Raw genomic sequence first — 19756 nt, 5'->3', positions numbered from 1 at the left:
CTACAGTAGCAGAGTTCAAACAGGGTTCTATTTTTTGTTATTGTAAAAAAGAAATATATATATATATATATATATATACATAGATATGTGTGTGTGTGTGTGTGTGTGTGTGTGTGTATGTGTATTCTGTTTACCACTCATCAGACTCATGAAGCTACTAAATTTTCAAAAGCTGGAATTTGACAAATATGGTGTAAAATTAAAATGATTTTAATATGATTCTTTTAGATTGCTTCTTTTAAGAAGCAATTTTTTAGATTGCTTCTTTTAAGATTTAAAAAAAAGTCAATTTCTTACAATCAATTTCAGAGTATTTGAGAAGAGCTATAAAAATTAAAGACAGAAATAAAAATTAAAGACAGATTCTAGCTGAGAATATTTTTTTAAAAAAAGGAATTCATGAAAAACTGACAGCCAGAATATCTAACTTTATCCTTAAATCTGTAATTTTCATCCTTAAGTATTCTCATCACTAAAGTGCATTTAGAAATACCATTTAAATAGATCAAGTTATATGACAGAAGTGGTGTTATCTTTCCTCTAATGACACCCATATCGACAATTAAAAAGATTTTCCAAAATTTTACAGCTATGAACTCATAAAAGTCTGTTGTTCCTTCACCATGCAATTATTCTTAGTTCTTGTTTTAAGAATAAAAGATTTCACACAGAGAAATTCACAAGGCTACTGCAGTCCACGTTTCCTAACCCCATATGAGTGGTTAGATCCACGTTGCTTGACTTAGGGTTTAGCTGCTCAAATGCTCGGCATGAACACAAAAGTTTATGGATGTGAAAGGCTTGTTCTGAATTTCTCTGTGCTGCAACATACTCTATCATTCACTTCAGTGGGTTCAAACCTATAACACTTTAATACTGTAGAAGATTAATGTGAAAAAACTGTATATAAATTAAAATAACACACTAAATAAAACCTTATTCAATTTTCAAGAGACATTTTAACATGGCATTTTCTTCCTCTTTTCTTTACAAAAGGAATTTTCCAAGGTACAAGCTAACGTGCTGGTAAGTTTTCTTCACTGAGACAGCTGGAGGAAAAGATTCCACAGAACAAATCACTGAAAAACCTTGGTTATATGATAAAAACTCATTAAGGCTATTAACTGACCAAGTGCCAATGATGACCAATAAAAATATGGTACAATCCAGTTTAAAATCTAAAATCTGTTCTGAATAAAACAAGGTTTAAATAGTTTACCACCTAATGTTCTATAAGCAAATATATTAAATGCTGGCAATACTTCGAATTATTCTAGAATGAGAAAAGGTTATTTCATATTTTATTATCAATAATGTCAAAGAAGGTTTCATTCCTGTATTATTATAGTTAAGGACAAATTTAATAGATTATGTTTAAAGTTTCTTAAAAGTATAGATTATGAAAATTAGAATAGATTAGCAACAATAAAAAGTAAATATTCTCAATGAAAGGAAAACTATGAGGAAAGTATTAAAAAAAGCTTTCTCTGTTTTAACCCTAATTCTAAGAGCTTCAATATTTTCTGACATTTGCAGGTAAAAGTACTTTTAACTAATAAAAGATACAAGTCAAGAATAACCTGTCACAGATTGTGGTAAACAAAATGCATAAACAAAGGGAAATGTATTTTCCTATTGCCTTGCCAATAAAAATCACGATAAGGCATAAAACTAAGCTTTTATTTCCAAAAGGAATAAATGTTGTTAGTCACCATTTTTGCCCCCAAGCACACACGGTCACTGTGAATTAAAAAATAAAATTAATTTAAAAGGCACAAAATGTTTCTAAAATTTGGAGATGGATGACAAATTTTACTAATAGTAAGGTAGTTCCTATTTATTTATAAGATCACATAAATAGTTTAATATCTTGCTAGATATGGATATCAAACAGTACCCTATTATAACTGGTTCTAAGTTATCACTGTAAAAAATCTCATCAAAAACTTTTGCAGGTATTTTTGTCTTTCTCTGTCTGACTTATTTCACTTAGCATAATACCCTTTATCGCTTTGTAAATTATATAAATGTCTAATCGCTATGTTGTACATCTGAAACTAACATAGTATTGTATACCAACTGCCACTGAAAAATGAAAAAAAAAATTTAAAAAGTTTCAAAAGGTACACAAACATTTCTGTTTTTAAAAGCAACTGGGGAAAAAGCAACAGAATGAAATATCACAACCTTTCATACAGAAATTTATATTTCAGTTTTAAGAAGTTGAAATAATATTCTCACACATAAGATAATATGTAGTAAGAATTTCAAGCTAGGTTGTAGTTATTTGTCTCAGAAGTAACCTTTCCTCCCCCCCCCCACCCCCAATCCACGACAACCTTCGCTTGACAACGGAGTTTTGAACAGTCGAGTTGTGAGAATGTGAGCAGCTGCTGTTATTATAACTAAAGGTCTGTCTACTGCTTGAGTCTGAGAGACCACATGTTCGGCTGTCCTCTCATCTTGCCATCCTCACCAATTAACTATTAACATGGAGGGCTGTACACATGCTCTGGGGGGCTCTTTAACAGGCTTCTTGGCGAGGGGAACAACTACACAGCAGGGATCTGGGAACTGAGTAATGCTGGAATATAGGGGAGCCGTCCATAGGTCTGCTCCTTCAAACGACACTTAACTACACAGTTCAGCATGTAACAAAGTCTGTATTTAACTTAGCCACTTCCACACACATTTTTAATACAATGTCTCTGGGCAGATACTAATACTATATTCTGGAATGAGACAATATGAATAATACTACGACTCTACAGGGAAAATCGTTTAGGGTTATATATATTTTTAAGGCATATATATCTGATGAATAATGTTGCTGCTTTTTTCTTAGCAGATATTTAGAATTAATTTTTATATATTTGTTTCATCGTATGCTTGTTATTTTTTTCTTCCGCTCTTATGGGGATAATCTTTAACCCAGAGAAAATAAAAAGTTTCAAGTTCAAAGTTGTGAGGTAGAAACACAAAAGATTCCAAGTGTAAATGTAAAAATAATTCCTTTGTATTCCACTTGTGAAATTCTTACAACAGTAAGTTAAAGTCAGTTTTGAATCTATGTCATTACTTTCCCTATTTTAACTTTTTATCCTCTTTGCAATTTTCTTAACTATGTGTTCCTTTCCTACAATAAAATGAAACATGGGAAGCGTGCCAAAAGTACAATAAAGGGCAACTAATCATTACTGTACAAGTCTGACAGGATGCTAATAACTAAAGTAAGAATGCTGATGGGCTGTTTTACCAGTCTAAGAAATATAGCTATTTCATTTCACTTTCAATCTAGTGTTACTTTATATAACATATTCAAATAAAAGTATCACACTTCTATTATGTATGGGTGTTTAACTATATGACAAAATTTTCTAGAATATTAAACTACAATTCTATTTTCTGCTAGAAACCACTTCACTATCAAATTCTAAGCTCCAGTGTTTAGATACCTATATATACTAATTTTCTGCTCCATCCAAGCTATCTTTACGCTGCTGAAAAAGCTCCACAGAGAGACAGACTTTGCTTCTCCTGTTCATGACTATATCCCCATGGGTGCCTAGAACAGAGCCTGCAATAAATATCTGTTGAATGAATGAGCTAAGTTACCTTTAGACAATCAGTCACCATTTAAACCCTGATTTAGAGTCTGTAGGGATGGTCCTGGCTACAGAGGAGAGGAAGTTGATATATGATGTTAAAAAGAGTCATCTTATAAGCAACCAGGTGTGCTGTTACTAAGATTTACGTGGCCATCGGACGTCATCCATGCCTCCTGGTCTGTCTCAGACCTAACCTAAGAGGACCCTGTGTTTTTCATAAAAAGAGGCAGAAAGCTCAAGATTTCTATTGCTTTGATGGACTTGTTCACTTTATTTTTTTGTAGCCTGATCTCTGTACAAATTCTCAATTTTGGAGGTTTGTTCAAGTAATAATAGTGAAAATGACAATTGTTAGCATTTACTGAGTGCCTACTATGTGCCAGACTATGTCAGCACTTGTATTGATAATCCTCTCAACTGGATATTCTTTGCCCCATTTTTACAGATGAAAAAGCTGAGGCTGAGAAAGTTAAGACTTGATTAAGACCATGTAACTAATAGGGTCTACCTGCCTCCAAAAGCCCAGGCTCCTTCTGTCACTGAATCCGAGGAATATTACTATGTATGCAGTCTCTTTCTTCATTCTGACCCTACTTCACTGCTACCACTAAGTAACACAGCACAGTGGTTAAAAGTATGGTAATTAAAGGGGGACTGCTTAGGTCTAAATCTTGCCATTCAACTCAATATTTTGTCCCTTATTTTCTTATCTGTAAAATGAAGATCATGAGAGCATCAACCACATAGGGTTATTATGAGGACTAAATGAGTTAATATACGAAAAGATCTTAGGACTGCAACTGGCCCCTAGAAATCACTATGCAAGTCTTTATCAAATAAACTCAGTCCCATGGCTCTGTGTGTTCATGTCTCTGACCAACTTTGTATACCTACTGCTTCCAGCTCTTAGTCTCCTTCCTTAGCCTAAGTGTTGTGATCGTCCATGCCAGTCTTTTAGAGGTATCAACAGGTTTATTCCCTATTTATATCATGACTGGTTTACGCAAACTATTAAGGTTTGTGTAATTTTTGTATTTTTTCCTAAATATTTTGATATGAAAACAAATACATGGTCAGGTGTCATGTTCAAAGAGCAAAGAAATAATTTGCTTGTCTTTTATAACTCAGCTGATGTTATGAGTCTTCTGGGCTCGCGTCAGAAGACTGCAAAGACTGCTGTATGATAACAAGGCAAAGTTGTCTAGGGAAGCAGCAATCATCGAAGTCTGACCTATGTCTTTCTATTTCCATTTCAAAGTAGTGTCTTTACTGGAGTTTTCAAAAGCAAAAATTTAAACTACAGTGGTGCCTCTGTACTTGTCAGTAATTCAATCTGGAACTCATGACAAGCGCCGAAACCAATGGGTACTGAGCAAGCAATGAGTGATGAAGTGTTTCCTGTCACTGGATGGTGTCAGTGTCGTGACTCATGCAGGTTCTAGCAAGTGCCACTAGCCCAGAGCCAGTGCGGGGTGCTGAAACATTGTTTTCCCCATCAAAATACAACAAGTACAGGGTTTGACAAGTTCTGAAGCCAACAAGTACTGAGATATTACTGTATATCTCTTCCAGATATTTAAATAGATAAATATATCTATAAAGTACCAAAATTTAAATATTAATATTCAGAAGTCCATTTATCATTTCAATCATTATGTAATCGGTGGTAAGATAGGATGACTTAAGGTCATTTGATGGTACTACTGCTGGTCCCTTACAGAGAGGCTACAGGAACGTCTATCAAAAACATTCACAGTCGGTTTGGAATCTCTTCACTAAGTGCTAAAAATGTTCATGGCTAAAATGACTTTTGAAAAATTTTTCTTCCCACCTTTTTTTGCATTGGTCCCTTTGGAATACATAAACATTACATATATAAGTGTTTTCCTTTGCTTGCAATTACACATAAGGAAATTGGCTCCCATCCTTTTTTTCCTCCCTTATCTAGAATGTAACTCTTTGCTTAATCTTTCACATGGACTAATTTGCCAAAGATTATGCAATGGTATTTTTTTCTCTTTAAAAATGCTGAATAATAGCAATGTTGGCCTAGAACTTTTCTTTCTAATGGAAAGTTACAGCCATCACAAGTAGTTAATAATTCAAGACACATAAGGATATAGTGTGACAGAGAAGGAATTAAACAGAACTGAGTTTGATGCTAGCTTTACACGTGTAAGAGATGTGTGACTTTAGAGAATCACTTCATTTTAATTGTCTTTGCAACTGGCATCAAACCTATCTTGCAGAGATTTTGTGATGATTGGGGAAACTGTATCACCTAACAGTGAAGATGGTGGGGTCAGGGCAAGACAGAGTTCGAACATGACTGGCCCTGCCACTTACTAGCTGTGTGACCTTGTGAAAACAGAGGTAAGGGCTGTGATGAGGATTCAAGGACATAATACTTGTACAGTACTTGGCATGTGCCGAACAATATTTGTAGTAATAGCATAGTTGTAGCAGTATATGAGTACCGGTATTTTCTACATGTCTGTTTCAGGTTTATTCATCATAACAATCAAGAAGCTCATTAAATCTGACCAATCTATTATCAAAACATTAACTTTTTAATGACTTATCATTAACAATTAATTTAAGTATGTGTACAATGTCTAAGATGATTAGAGAAAGAAGTTTCCCTATAATATTTGTGTAATTTTAAGTTCATTATAGTTAGGTTCAAGCCTTTAACAGAACAGCTCTTAACAGAAAACTCTTGTGACTATTATAAATAAATTCAAGTAGCTAAGAAGTCAAAATTCATTTCTTATTTATGCTGAACTTTCAGTCATAGGACTTGAAACATACTACATATACTATATATAATTAATGTAAATAAATGACAACTTAATAAACTTGCCATTTGTAGATAGGAATGTTAGAACAAAAATACTAAAATCACATAAATGTAAATAAAGTTTCAGGGAATTTTAACAATCAAGTATTAGAAATAATTTTCCAAGTAAGAATCCATATTCCTTTAACATTTTTTCAAGGTACAGAAAAGGCCTACTTTTCACCTGACAATTACACTGCTGTGATTATACACTAAGAACCCTGAAATACCACTTCAAAAGAACCTATGTACCCAATCTTCATAGTAGTGTTATTTCAATAGCCAAGTGCTAGAAACAGCATAAGTGCCCATCAGTAAATGAGTGGATCAAAAAACTGTGGAACATTTACACAATGGAATACTACACAGCAGAAAGAAAGAAGGAGCTCCTACCCTTCATAACACCATGGATGGAACTGGAGAGCATTATGCTAAGTGAAATAAGTGAGGCAGTGAAAGACAAATACCATATGATCTCATCTATAAGTGGAACCTAATCAACAAAACAAACAAACGAGCAAGATACAACTAGAGACATGGAAATAAAGAACAAACTGACAGTGATCAGAGGGGAGGGGGAGGATAACAGAGGAAAGAAGGGGAAGGGTCAAGTCAAAGAACATGTATAAAGGACCCCTGGTAAAAGACAATGGGGGAAGAGAACTGAAAGTGCAAGGTGAGGGATAGACAGGGTAGGGGAGAGTAATGGGGGAAAAATGAGGACAACTGTAATTGCACAATAATAAAATAAAGGAAAAGAAAAAGAAAGAAAAGGCCTAGGTACTAAGCTAGGACTTTTTATACTTCATTGCATTTAATAATATATAATTATCATAATCCTAAGCAGGATAAAAAAGGAGAATTATAAACATGTGGCCCTGCCTTTGCAGAGACTACAATATATTAGATATATAAAATTATCTGAAATCACATGTTTAAGGTAGACTATAAGATAAGTGCTTTGGTAGACAGTACTACTAATAGAAAGAGAACTAGTGAATATAAAGTGAGTTAACATTTAATTGGGATGTTAACTAACAAGACAAAAACTGGGAACACAAACTAATGTATAAAAATTCGAATCAGAATACATTGATCCATTTGAAAAGATAAAACTATATATGTTTTAGAAAGAAAAAGCAGGAAAATGATTGCTAGAGCACAAAGTCTAGTAAGATAGGAGAAATAGGGAAGAGGAACTGCTAACCATGAAAGAAACAGATAAATTAACTTTCATCAAGATTAAAAACTTTAGCTCTTCAAAGATATTTTTAAGAAAAGACAAATCACAACCTAGAAGAAAAATACTGCAAAACTGTACCTAATATGTATAAGGATTTTTAAAACTTGACAATGAGATGACTAAAAAGAAAATGGCCAAAAGACTAAAACAAAAGATAGGCAAATAGCCAACAAACACATGGAAAGATGGTCAACATTATTAGTTAGGCAGGAAATGCAAATTACCACAGTCATAACATTTCACACAGGCCACAATGGCTATAATAAAAAAGACTGAAAATAAAAATTTTGAAGAGGTGATTCCTAGAGGGACAAAAATATATGTATCTGCACAAAGACTTCTACATGAATGGTCATAGCACACTGATTCGTAATAGTATCGCTCTAGAAACACTCAAATGTCCATTGGTAAGTGAAAAGATAAAGAAATTGTGAGCCCTGACTGGCATAGCTCAGTGGATTGAGTGCGGGCTGCTAACCAAAGTGACGCAGGTTTGATTCCCAGTAAAGGTACATGCCTGGGTTGTAGGTCATGACCCCCAGCAACCACACATTGATGTTTCTCTCTCTATCTCCCTCCCTTCCCTCTCTAAAAATAAATAAATAAAATCTTAAAAAAAAAGAAATTGTGGTATGTTCTTACAACAGAAAACTACTTAATGATAAAAATAACCTCATGACACATACAACACTGTGGATGTTGATGATATTAAAGTGATTTTTTACATTGGGTAAATATTTGGAAGATCTGCATAACTCAGTGAAGCAATAATTTCCAAATGACCAAGGAATGATCTTTCAGTGTCTTGAGCTGCTATCAGTACTGGTATTATTGTTATTTCCTAGAGAAGTAAAGCAAAACAAAACTCAAAACTTCTGTTATAAAAGTAGGTCAATTCAAATCAGAGTGTTTTAGTATGTGCACTAAAATAACAAAATTTACCATTTTATCTTATTATAAAAATTTATCAGTTTTTAAAAAGATTTCATTTATTTATTTTTAGAGAGGGAAGGGAAGGAGGGAGAGAGAGAGAGAGAGAAACATCAATGTGAGGTTGCTGGGGGTCATGGCCTGCAACCCAGGCTTGTACCCTGACTGGGAATTGAACCTACGACACTTTGGTTTGCAGCCCACACTCAATCCACTGAGGTACGCCAGCCAGGCTAAAATTTATCCATTTTTAAGTCTACTGTTCATTAGTATTAAATATGTTCATAATAGGCTGTCATCATTACCAGCCATTTCCAGAGCTCTTTTCATTTTGTGAAACTGAAACTCTGTATCCATTAAACAATAACACTCTATCCCTTCCTTCCTCCCATCCCTGACAACTGCCATGCTACCTCCTGTCTAAGATTCTGACTACTCGAAGTACCTCATATTAATGGAATCACAGTATTTTCTTGTGACAGACTTATTTCTCTTAGAACGAGGTACTCAAGATTCATCCAAGTTGTAGCATATGTCAGAATTTCCTTCCCTTTTAAGGATGAGTAATGTTCCATCACAATATATGCCACATTTTGCTCATCCATCATGACGGATACTTAGTTTGTCTTCACATTTTAGTTATTGAAAAGAATGCCGCTATGCACACAGGCCTACAAATACCTCTTCAAGACCTCTGTTTAGACTACTTTAGAATTAATTACAAGATATCACAACCAAACTGAACCTCACATCACAATGGAACTATCAAGTTCACAAGAAAGCAAAGAAAAAAATTAGGAAAGATGGACTTACCACATATTCACTGTACATTAAAACCACAAATACACAAGGACTTAATAATCTAAACTAAAAGATATTTTGCTGCTGTGGTATTTTAAGCACCTGAAATCCCTTTTACCTAATGACTAAGGGACTTATGAAAATAATTTATTAGACCCCTAAAGCATTTATATTTTGCTCATCACTACGCATCACTAACGAGGGAAAGTGGTTTTGGACAGTGCTTACCTGGATGAGGTGTGTAGGCATGGTGATGATGCAGGCTGAAAGCGAGGTTCGCAGGAGACCGCGGAGAACGTAGAGGAATTTTGTGAGGCTGTGACTGCTGGCACAGTGCTGTGTGCAGCAAACGTCATCTCCCCACAGAGGCGAGCCGAGACTCTGGATTCCTATTCTCAAAATGTTCTTCTGTTTTTTCTAGGGGAAAGTGGAGGAGAGGTAAATACATAAGTTTTTTAACCAAGGGAAGCCTCTTTTACTTTTACTATTTCTTCATTTTCTTTATAACAAATCAAGAAGGTAATGCAGATATGGTAAAAAGTATTACATGCTATCAATAATAAGGCAACATAAAGAAAATCTAGATTACAATCTTTTTTTTCTTTTACTTTTTAGACTTTTGAACTGTATCACAGGCCTCAAGCTTTTAATTTTTTCTAACTTTTAAGAGTAACTATTCTAAGAATCTTTTGGAGGCAGTTCAACTACATAACAAATCAGAGATAATAAAGAAAATCTGCCCTGGCTGGCATAGCTCAGTGGATTGAGCGTGGGCTGTGAACCAAAGTGTCGCAGGTTCGATTCCCAGTCAGGCCACATACCTGGGTTGCAGGCCATGGCCCCCAGCAACCACACATTAATGTTTCTCTCTCTCTCTCCCTTCCCTCTCTAAAAAGTAAATAAATAAAATCTTAAAAAAAAGAAAATCTAATCTTGAGTGCTTATAAACCATTTTTAGTATTATAAAATTCTATATAAGTCTTCCAATAAATGATAAATTGCTCAATATTCCTCATTTAATTTTATCATGTGCACTGACTGACTTTTTTTTTTCAATTTAAAAATGCTTACTGATATTAAGGTCATAATTATAGTGACCGATATTTCCTGGGAAAAGAACATTTAAAACCATTACATAAAATCTAGCATGACTGTCAGAAAGTGTTTGCCAATAGATGTATTTATAATAAATTCTACTGTTTGGGTTATTCTAACCGAACAAATGTTTTGTAAATGCTTTCTTGAGCAATCCAGCAAAAAATCTGGACAAAGGAAGAAGATCTCAGCAAAACCTGGCACTTGGAAATAATTGGGAAATCACTGCTTTGATTCTGATGGGAGAAACAAGATTTCTCTCTTAAAGCAAAGACTCGGAAGATGTGCCGCTTTAGAGTGTGAACTCTGATGACACTATACCCTCAAATATATCCCTTGCTATTATTGCTATAAAATACTGTGAATGCAATTTATTATCCAATCATTTCCTGCCCAAATCATCTATCTCTTTGATATTACAGATGAAACCGGAATTTGTGTATTTCCTTTTCAAGGAGAATTTATTGACAAAGAAAAGTAGGCAACATGAATAAAACACTGAAATAATAGAAGAGGCAGTACTACCTAGGGGGCAGTAGTTAGTAAAATGGGTAAGACAGAGACGCATGGTCTGGACTGGGGAACTAAGGAGATCTGTGGTTCAGGTTAAGATACACACATTACTCAGACCTCAGTTTTCCCATCTCTTCAATACAAAGAATAGAACACTGCTCTATGAGACCACATAATCCTTCAAATATGTGGAATGACACCACGTCTTGGAGGAAACTCAAGAATGAGATAACAGAGTAACTTAATCTAAGCACAGTGAAAAATCTCCCTGACCCCGAGAACCTGAAGCACGATGACACTATTGAGGCAGTGGGTGCGATTTTCCTCTTCTCATGCAGGCAGGTTACGACAGACAACCACCTAAGATACCATATGTTATGATCCTAGATGGGTCAGAACAGTTTTCTTTTTATTTCTGCACTCTTTGAGTGAAATGCAGTAATAAGATGTACCGGGGCATATGTTGGAATTATAAATAAGTTCTGGTGAATCTGTGGAACATAGCTGTGAAGTATGATGTTACTTATTCCTTTTTCCATATTACTTAGAAACTCAGAATTTAAGTAAAGTGGCACAATTAAGGCTTGTTTTTCGTCATGGCCGGGCGGCTCCATTAGTTGGAGCATCACCCCGTGCACCAAAGGGGTTGCGGGTTCAATCCCCGTCTGGGTCCCTGTGGGAGGCAACTGACTGATGCTGCTCTCACATCGACGTTCCCCTCCCTCTCTCTTTCTAAAATAAATCATATGCTCATTCTCAGGTGAAGATTAAAAAAAAAGGGTTCATTTTCCATCCCCAAACTTATGAAATATAGCTTAACTTAGGCTCCCAACAGAAAGAGCGGTCTGAAAAAAGACAGAGAGACCTTAAGAAAAAAACTGAGGTGTTAGAATGAAATTTGAAGGTAAAGGTGGGCAGCTTCGTATTGTTGCTCCTCTCAACATTTCAACAAACTAAAGGTGGGCTACATTTTAACCCAGGGCCATCAATACCTATCACTGTTGTAACCAACAGTGCCTGCTGAACCAAAAATGAATCAGGAGAGTAAGTGACTATAGGAGATTCATGACTTTGACAGATACACTGATACATGCAAATAGAAAGAATGAAAATATTGAGCTGAACAATTTATGAGAGATACAGTATTTAAGTGAGTAGGAGCATAGCACATCACAATGTAACTGAGATAATACTCCCAGAAAGGAAATACACGTTTTTTTTTAAATACGACAATAAGTTGTAAAAACAAAGGCCGAATTACAAATTTCCTGTGTTTTTTGAGACATTCAGTATCAGAATATTATTTTGACTTAGAAATATTTTTTCACATAGTGACTGAGAGATGCTTGCTGTGACTTCCTGAACTATCTACAGTTCCTGAGATAGATGTATAGACTTGGAAATTTAGTAAACGATAAAATCTAATTTAACAACATGGAGATTCATTAACTATATTTGAGTTCCAACAAAACTGGAAATATGCTATTATACTAACTTACTGGTATATTTTTATTTAATTAAATAAATTTAGCCATCTTGGTATTCACCATGGAAATGTCCATCTCCACCCTGTTTAATCTTTATGAAAGTCAACAGTTACAGAACTTCTGGTTCAGAAAGTGACACCAGCTACAATTTGTTATCTATCAACATTCATGAAATAAAATGCTGTTTATGGAAAATGGGATAGTTTTCATACTCCAATAAAAAACTAAGAAAACAAATCTTTCATTCCATTTCAATTACAACTTCCTTATTAAGGGTCATCTGAATGTATGTGGTGTGTACGTATATATGTGAGTGTATACACAGGTACATTTACATGTAAGTATGTATCTTTTTGCTATTGTTTATTTTTTCTTCTAAATTTCCTGCTCTTACAAGATGTGTCGTCGTCCTGCAAGAGCAGCAGCTCTGCACAGTGTATGGCAGGATCTGTTATGACATGCCCGTTTCCATGGTTACCACAGCGTGTGGGGAGAGGTGTCTGTCAGGGACCAATTTACCTCTCCAGACGGGCACTGCCACCAAAGAGAAGACAGGATGCCATAAATCTTTGCTAAGATAAAAAATGGAGCAACAATGAGCAGGACAAAACTGTACTACATTTGTGTACCGAGGGCCTTCACAAAAACTGTCACATGCATGAAACGCCATCTATAAATGCATATATCTCCACCAGACAAACATAAGTATTTTCAAGCTGCTATTAAACTGGTGATCAAGACAAATTTAAAAAAATGTTTATTTTGCCATGGACAAAGTGTTAAATATAGCAGTAAAGTTTATAATAATACTTTTACAGTCAATGAATGAAGAGCAAATGTAATTGATGAGAAAAATAAGACTTTAGGCTTCTTTGTGTACTTCAATAAGTACAGATATAATAACTATGCTCGGGAAATAATTCTGCTAAACTAATATAAATGAAATGCAAACATTTTAGCAGCAATAGCAATTAAAATCACTGAGGAGGAATTCTGAGAGTTATGGTAGCTAGAAATAAAATTTCTCTCATTTTGTTTAAGTTAAACTAACCAGAACATCTTTAATAGTGGTAACTTGGAGAAATTTTTAAAAATCGAGCTACAGAAAAATAGTTAGGTTATAAAATATTTTAACATGGCAAATAAAAATGCATTTTATTCACTGAGGCAACTCCAAGCATACTGTAATAAAAATAAAATCTTAAAATAATTAATTCTTACTCATAAGGTAATTAGAAATTAAGGTCTGAATGATAGAAGTATAAAAATTTAGACAGAAAAGTGTAAGACTGGCTGATTTAAAAGTAATTTCCAAAATGTGGCTACGTCTTAATTCCAGGTGTTATAAATACATATTTTTAAAGTCATTCATGTTCACAGCATACAGGTACCTCTTGTGTGCATTCACTGAGGACACGGCTGAAATCCTAGACACACATCCGTAGTCCCACTGAGGCTGCCTGTGCTCTGCTTATTTGTATCTGCTCAGCCTGGAAAACAGCTTGCTCACTGTTGATTATTCTAGGACCTTCTGGGTGTCCCCCTAGAGAGCTTGCAAACAACATTACATACATGATTATAAAAAGCTTTGAAGTTACTCAGTACCTGGGGATTGGATCCATCAAATCCTTCCTCATAAATGACTTTCTGGATAAACCGAAGCAGCTCGATGTAGCCATGGGTCAGAGAACTGTTGGTAAGAAGGGGTTCGAATACATAAATGGGCTGATTACAGAGGAGATACAAATATAAGCTAAAACAGTCAGCAAATAATTAAAAGGTACACATTCATGAGGTTATTTAAATAGAATAAAATGAGCCAAAATAGTATAAATAATGATAAAAAATAAGGTCAATACATCCAGGGAACGAGATACAATGCCGTATATTAACTCGCTCAGTGTTCTTGACTTCATGCGAAGACAAAAATCTGTGGAGACTAAGATGACTTAATTATGTCAAGCTTAGTTACCTCCACGAAAATTAATGATTTAATGAAGCAACTTAAAAGATGAAGCTACTACAGCTTTTCAGGAGTAATCATAGATAATTAACACACAGTTAATGAACTGCTATGCCATGTATACCTGAATAAATGTGCTCATCACCTGAGCTCATCTTCCATCAAAGTTTTAACGTGCTTAGAACAAACTGCTAAAATGATATTAACTCAAAAATTGAATCAAGACAAATGAAGACAAGTGAGTGTAAACTCCACTTCATTTGTGAACAGACAATAAAGTTAATGTATAAATTTAATAAAATTATCTAAAATAAAGTATTTTGCACCAGAATAGTAACATTAATGTTACTATTTTAAAAGACTTTGCAAATGCTATAAAACATTTAAAGAAAATTTAGTAAGAGTGAAGAAAATCTGCTGTAACTGAATTTAAGATTCTTCATAATGGACAACCTGTGTGCGATGGCTGAACATTAAATGTCAAGATAATGAGGTTTTGGAACATAGCTAATGGATAAACTTTAAAGTGCCAAATGTTGAAAATACTGTAGGTGACCTTAAAAATACACTGTGATTCTAGATTAAGTGATCACACAGGCAGAAAAAATGCCCTTAAAGAAAGAATGAAATATACTTTGAAGCATACATGCAACATTAAAGAACATAAAAGTCAGGAAATGTAGCAGACTGCTTAGTGTGCAAAGTCAATGGCAGGCGGTTCAGCAAAAATATATGTGCATCCCTGTAAAAGTTTTATTGAACATTCACACCTAGCCCCAAAATAGCTATATAACAGAAATAAAACCAAAAAAACAAAACAAAAGAATCCTGTTCTTTGCAAAACAAATATGGCTCCAACGGAAGGATCTGGCTGTACAGTTATTTCTCATATAGTTATTCTTCCACTTTCAGTGAAAACACAATGAATTACATGGACACATTTTTCTACTTCCATGAGTGAGAAAATGTGTCTATAACTAATGATATTCCATAAGGTCAATGATGAGATTACTTCATATTTTCACACACATTTGTCCTGGTTAGCTCGACTGCTCAACTTCTCCAACACAGTGTTGCTGTTAGGACACAGCTGACGTAATTCCTATCTGAGTCAATTAGCTGTGCTCAGGGGGTGAGATCTGCTCCCAGATTTTGAAATGAACTCCAGCCAACCATTTGATGAATGTCACTATGGGTTAAAGGAGGGTGGATCAAGAATATATTCAGTGCGTCCTAACCCACCAATAATGAACCTACCTAAGAAAATTATTGCTTCACACACGTGAAAAAATTTTAGAGCATTTCCCTTCTGCCCCAAATTGTTCAATAATAAAATCTGCCTTAACTACTTAGTAGTAAATTTGCTATCTGAAGGCACATTATTAAATACCACATATATAAATTACATTTTAGTGTTTTAATTGCCACCAGTCATTCAACCAACATGAACTGTTATTTATTTTACATTTTACTCTCTGTTAAGATAATGATAAGTAAATGTAGGATTCTCTTCAAAGGTAAAGGGTTTCTTTTGATATGAGAATAAAAATGAACATGAAGTCAATACATCTTGATCTCTTTCCCTATTAAATACTGACATAAATGATGTAATCAACAATGCTTAGAACTTTTTAAGTAATAAAATACATTTCTCCAAAGAAAGATTTCTAGGAAAATAAATATGGGGTAACAAAATAAAATGGGGAAAAATCAATACATTTAGGTAAATAAATTGAGGATATTCATTTTTGTATACACAAAATTATATCATTTAAAACTGAATCATTTTATATGGTCTTGATATTAAAAATACTGGGTATTCTTAATCTCCATGAAGTATATTTCTTTGTCAGCAAGCTCATTTAATACTATGTTTTTTGGGTGAAAATAAATATCTTCCATTATTATGTACAAAAATTTTTTATGAAACCCCTTTGATTTTGAGGATGTTGTCTTTTTTTGTTGCTGCCATTTAGCAGTCTAGTAACTCATAAAACAGAAATTGGCAAGAAGGAAAGCTAGTTACGAATACGACCCTGGCTTCCTTATGTTTCCAGACCTTTAACAAAGGTGAGGTTATTAAAGTATTTACAATATGTTCCAAAGGCACTGCATTTCAAATCACATACATTCTTTAATGATTTTCATAGTTTTCAACAAATTTTATAGTCAAATGATCTATCCTGAGATTCTACAATATCTTTAAAACTGTAACAGTACAAAGAATATGAAATTATTAGAAATTTAATTTTTACCTGTAAATATCAAGCATTTAAATTTTTCTTTAATTAAAAACATTGTTCCATGTTCATTATTCATGTGTCTACTTATGTTATCATTTATTTCTTTGGATAAATATATAACATGGCAAAAGGAACCCAATGACACAAATGTAAATCTGTATTGATGACTAAGCTTAACTTTCATTTTTTATCCTCACCTGAGGAAGGAAGAAAGGGAGGAACAGAGGGAGGGAGAGAGGGAGAGACAGAAACATTGATATGAAAGAGAAACATCAACTGGCTGCCTACTTATGTGCCCTGACCAGGGAAGGAATGTACAAAGTAGATATGTGCCCTGACCAGGAATCGAACCAGCTTCTTTTTGGTATGTGGGATGAGCTCCAGTCCACTGAGCCACACTGGCCAGGGCAAGTTTAACATTTTTTAAAGAGCTGATACAAAAAATTTTTGTGCCTATCAATATCAGTTTGCAGTCTAACAGACATTTTGCATCAGAGAACTTTAATGTATATCAGCAAATGGCATTGGTTTTCTCGTAAAAAGTAATTTTGTCATTCAATCTCATTAAGGAAAATTTAAAAAATCTGCTGTAAGAAAATGAATCAGTTGTAGTCTATCCAGTAAAGAAATCAAATAGATAACAGATAATTATGTTTCAGGTTCTCAAACAATAAACAAAGAAATACTTACAAATTTTAATGTGATCAAAGAATAAATGTGCCAATGACAAAAACGCTTGGGTAATAGGGGGTAAGATTTTATTTGTGAAAAGGTAAACGACAAAAATAAAATAATGTGTATATAAAATTAACAATTTGATGTTTTTACTTGGGTTATATTAATAATGTTTCTAACAAAACTATGTGATTTTAATTTTAATTTTATTGATTAGTAAAATGGTACATAATAAATACTCAAAGCCTTCTGCATCAGTCACAACATTTGATCACTACAATGTCCTTAAGAGGTTAGTATAGTCATTAGCTCCATATTATGATTGAGAAAATTAAGACCCATTAGAAGCTAGTGATTTGCCCAAGGCTATACAATAATTAAGTGACGCTCAAAACTCAAGTTCTCACTTCAAGTTCCTTGCTCTTTGCCTAAACTAAGGTAAAGAAAGACTCAGAGTGAGATCCAAATTCAAGGAAAAGTCTGTGGGTTCAAATGCACAGGTGGCTGAGACAGGGTCTGAACAGGGCTCCATTATAGGTAGTCAAATAAAGTATTCTGGTGTATAGTTTTAGGAAGATATTTCTCTTAGTTGTACTGCTAAATTATTCACTTGTTATTAACTTGGTACATAATTTATGAAGAAAATTTAATGTTAAAAGGTATAGATTTATAAATACAAAAAAGATACCAGAACAGCACAGTGAACAGTATGCTGAAGATTTTTACCTATAGTTCTACTTATAGCAACAACTCCAGGTAAATGTGTGATATGAGGCAAATTCTTTAATTTTCCTGTTTTGGACTTCAAATTCTTTTCATTTGTACACTGAATGATTTGCACTGGAAAATCTCTGTTGTCCATTTTAACTTAAAATTAAATGGTTCAGGAATGACATTTCTTTTTCTTTTTTAGGAATAATTTTTCTCACTAAAATGATTCATTGCTGTTTTAAAAAATCAGAACTTCTGGGGCATTTAAATATTGATTTAACTATTTGATAGAAACACTTAGGAAGAAAAACAGTTATCACTACCAATTAGGATTAATTTAAAGTGAAGATGAAGCATTTTGACATTATTATGTAAATTATTGAGAAAATATGATTTGTATTGCCAAAAATCTAATTACACATATATTTCAGGGATTTACCTATGACAGTGAGATATAACACAATACGCATAGTATCAAATGTTTCGACTAATTGTGTAAAATGGTTTGCTGAGCTACAGTTATATTAGCATATATTTTGCATGTGATTATAAGGACTGTGAAGTCTATCCACAAGTAATTTTCAAGTTAAGAACTACATTACTATTACCCTGAAGGCTTGTCATTTATTGATTTTTTCTTTTTTGATGTTTAACTGCATGCATAGGCTAAACAGTCCACTGTCTGACAAGAATACTACTGAGGGAGGTTGTGCTCTTTTATGAAAAATCATTATTCTCTACAAATATGTTGTATATTATACATTACATTATATATGTTACATTCTTTTCATACTTTTTGAATCTTTTTACTTTGCAAGTAAGGTATTCCATTTTTAGATGCAATATAATTTATTTAACTAATCTATACTGACAACTGTTAGTTTTCCCCCAGATTTTCAGGATGACACAGAGTTATGGTGATTGTGTTTTGCTAACTTGTGTTATTATTTCTTTATGATAAATTCCTAGAACTGGCATGATGGCAGGAATGATGATGATGTGCACTCCAATGTTCCGATCCACTCTCCTGGAGCTGCTTTAACAATGAGCACGCTAACGGCTAACGACACGAGAGGCGTGTGTTTCTCCGCATCATCTTTAACTCACAGTATTATCGTTTTCAATATCGGATACTTGAGAACTGCTGCCTCTTTGCTTTTTGTTTACATTTCTCTGACTATTAGTGAGGCTTATTAACTATTTCTTTATCTTCTTTTGAGAACATGCTGTTGACCTTTTGCCTATTTTGTTTTAGGGTTCTCAACTTGTTCTTACCAATTTAAAAATGGTCTAAATATACTGAAGATATTAATATATGTGCATATATATGTGTAGGTTTATGTTTTTAAAAAATTTTAAACAATCTCAAACATAAAAAAGTTGTAAATATAGAACAAAAACTTTTTTCCCTCTTCTACCAATAAGTTATGGACATGATGACCCATTACTTCTTAATAACTTGGGTATAATTCCTACAAACTCGTACATTATCCTATTTAACAATAATATAACCATCTGAGTTAGGATACTGATATAACTGATACATTTAATGGTCAGACCCCATTCAAGTTTCGCATCTGTCCCAGTATCATCCCTTCTAGCAAGTGACTCAGTCCAGAGTAACATGTATTCAGATGTCAAGTCTCTT

The 19756-nt window shown here is 33.9% G+C and overlaps 1 protein-coding gene across 1 annotated transcript in view; it reads right to left on the bottom strand.

Moving 5' to 3' along the window:
* The window catches only part of ELP4 (elongator acetyltransferase complex subunit 4), a 208026-nt gene that overhangs the window by 123694 nt on the left and 64576 nt on the right, over positions 1–19756 (bottom strand). Inside the window, exons 6-7 of the mRNA XM_028516278.2 lie at positions 14122–14206; positions 9650–9838 (exon numbers count right to left, since the gene is read on the bottom strand). Coding sequence (XP_028372079.1) covers positions 9650–9838; positions 14122–14206 — 274 coding nt within the window. The remainder of the gene's footprint in view (positions 1–9649; positions 9839–14121; positions 14207–19756) is intronic.

This window comes from Phyllostomus discolor, chromosome 6 (assembly GCF_004126475.2).
Source record: "Phyllostomus discolor isolate MPI-MPIP mPhyDis1 chromosome 6, mPhyDis1.pri.v3, whole genome shotgun sequence".
Classification (NCBI taxonomy): domain Eukaryota; kingdom Metazoa; phylum Chordata; class Mammalia; order Chiroptera; family Phyllostomidae; genus Phyllostomus; species Phyllostomus discolor.
This window is presented reverse-complemented; position numbering and strand designations above follow the sequence as displayed.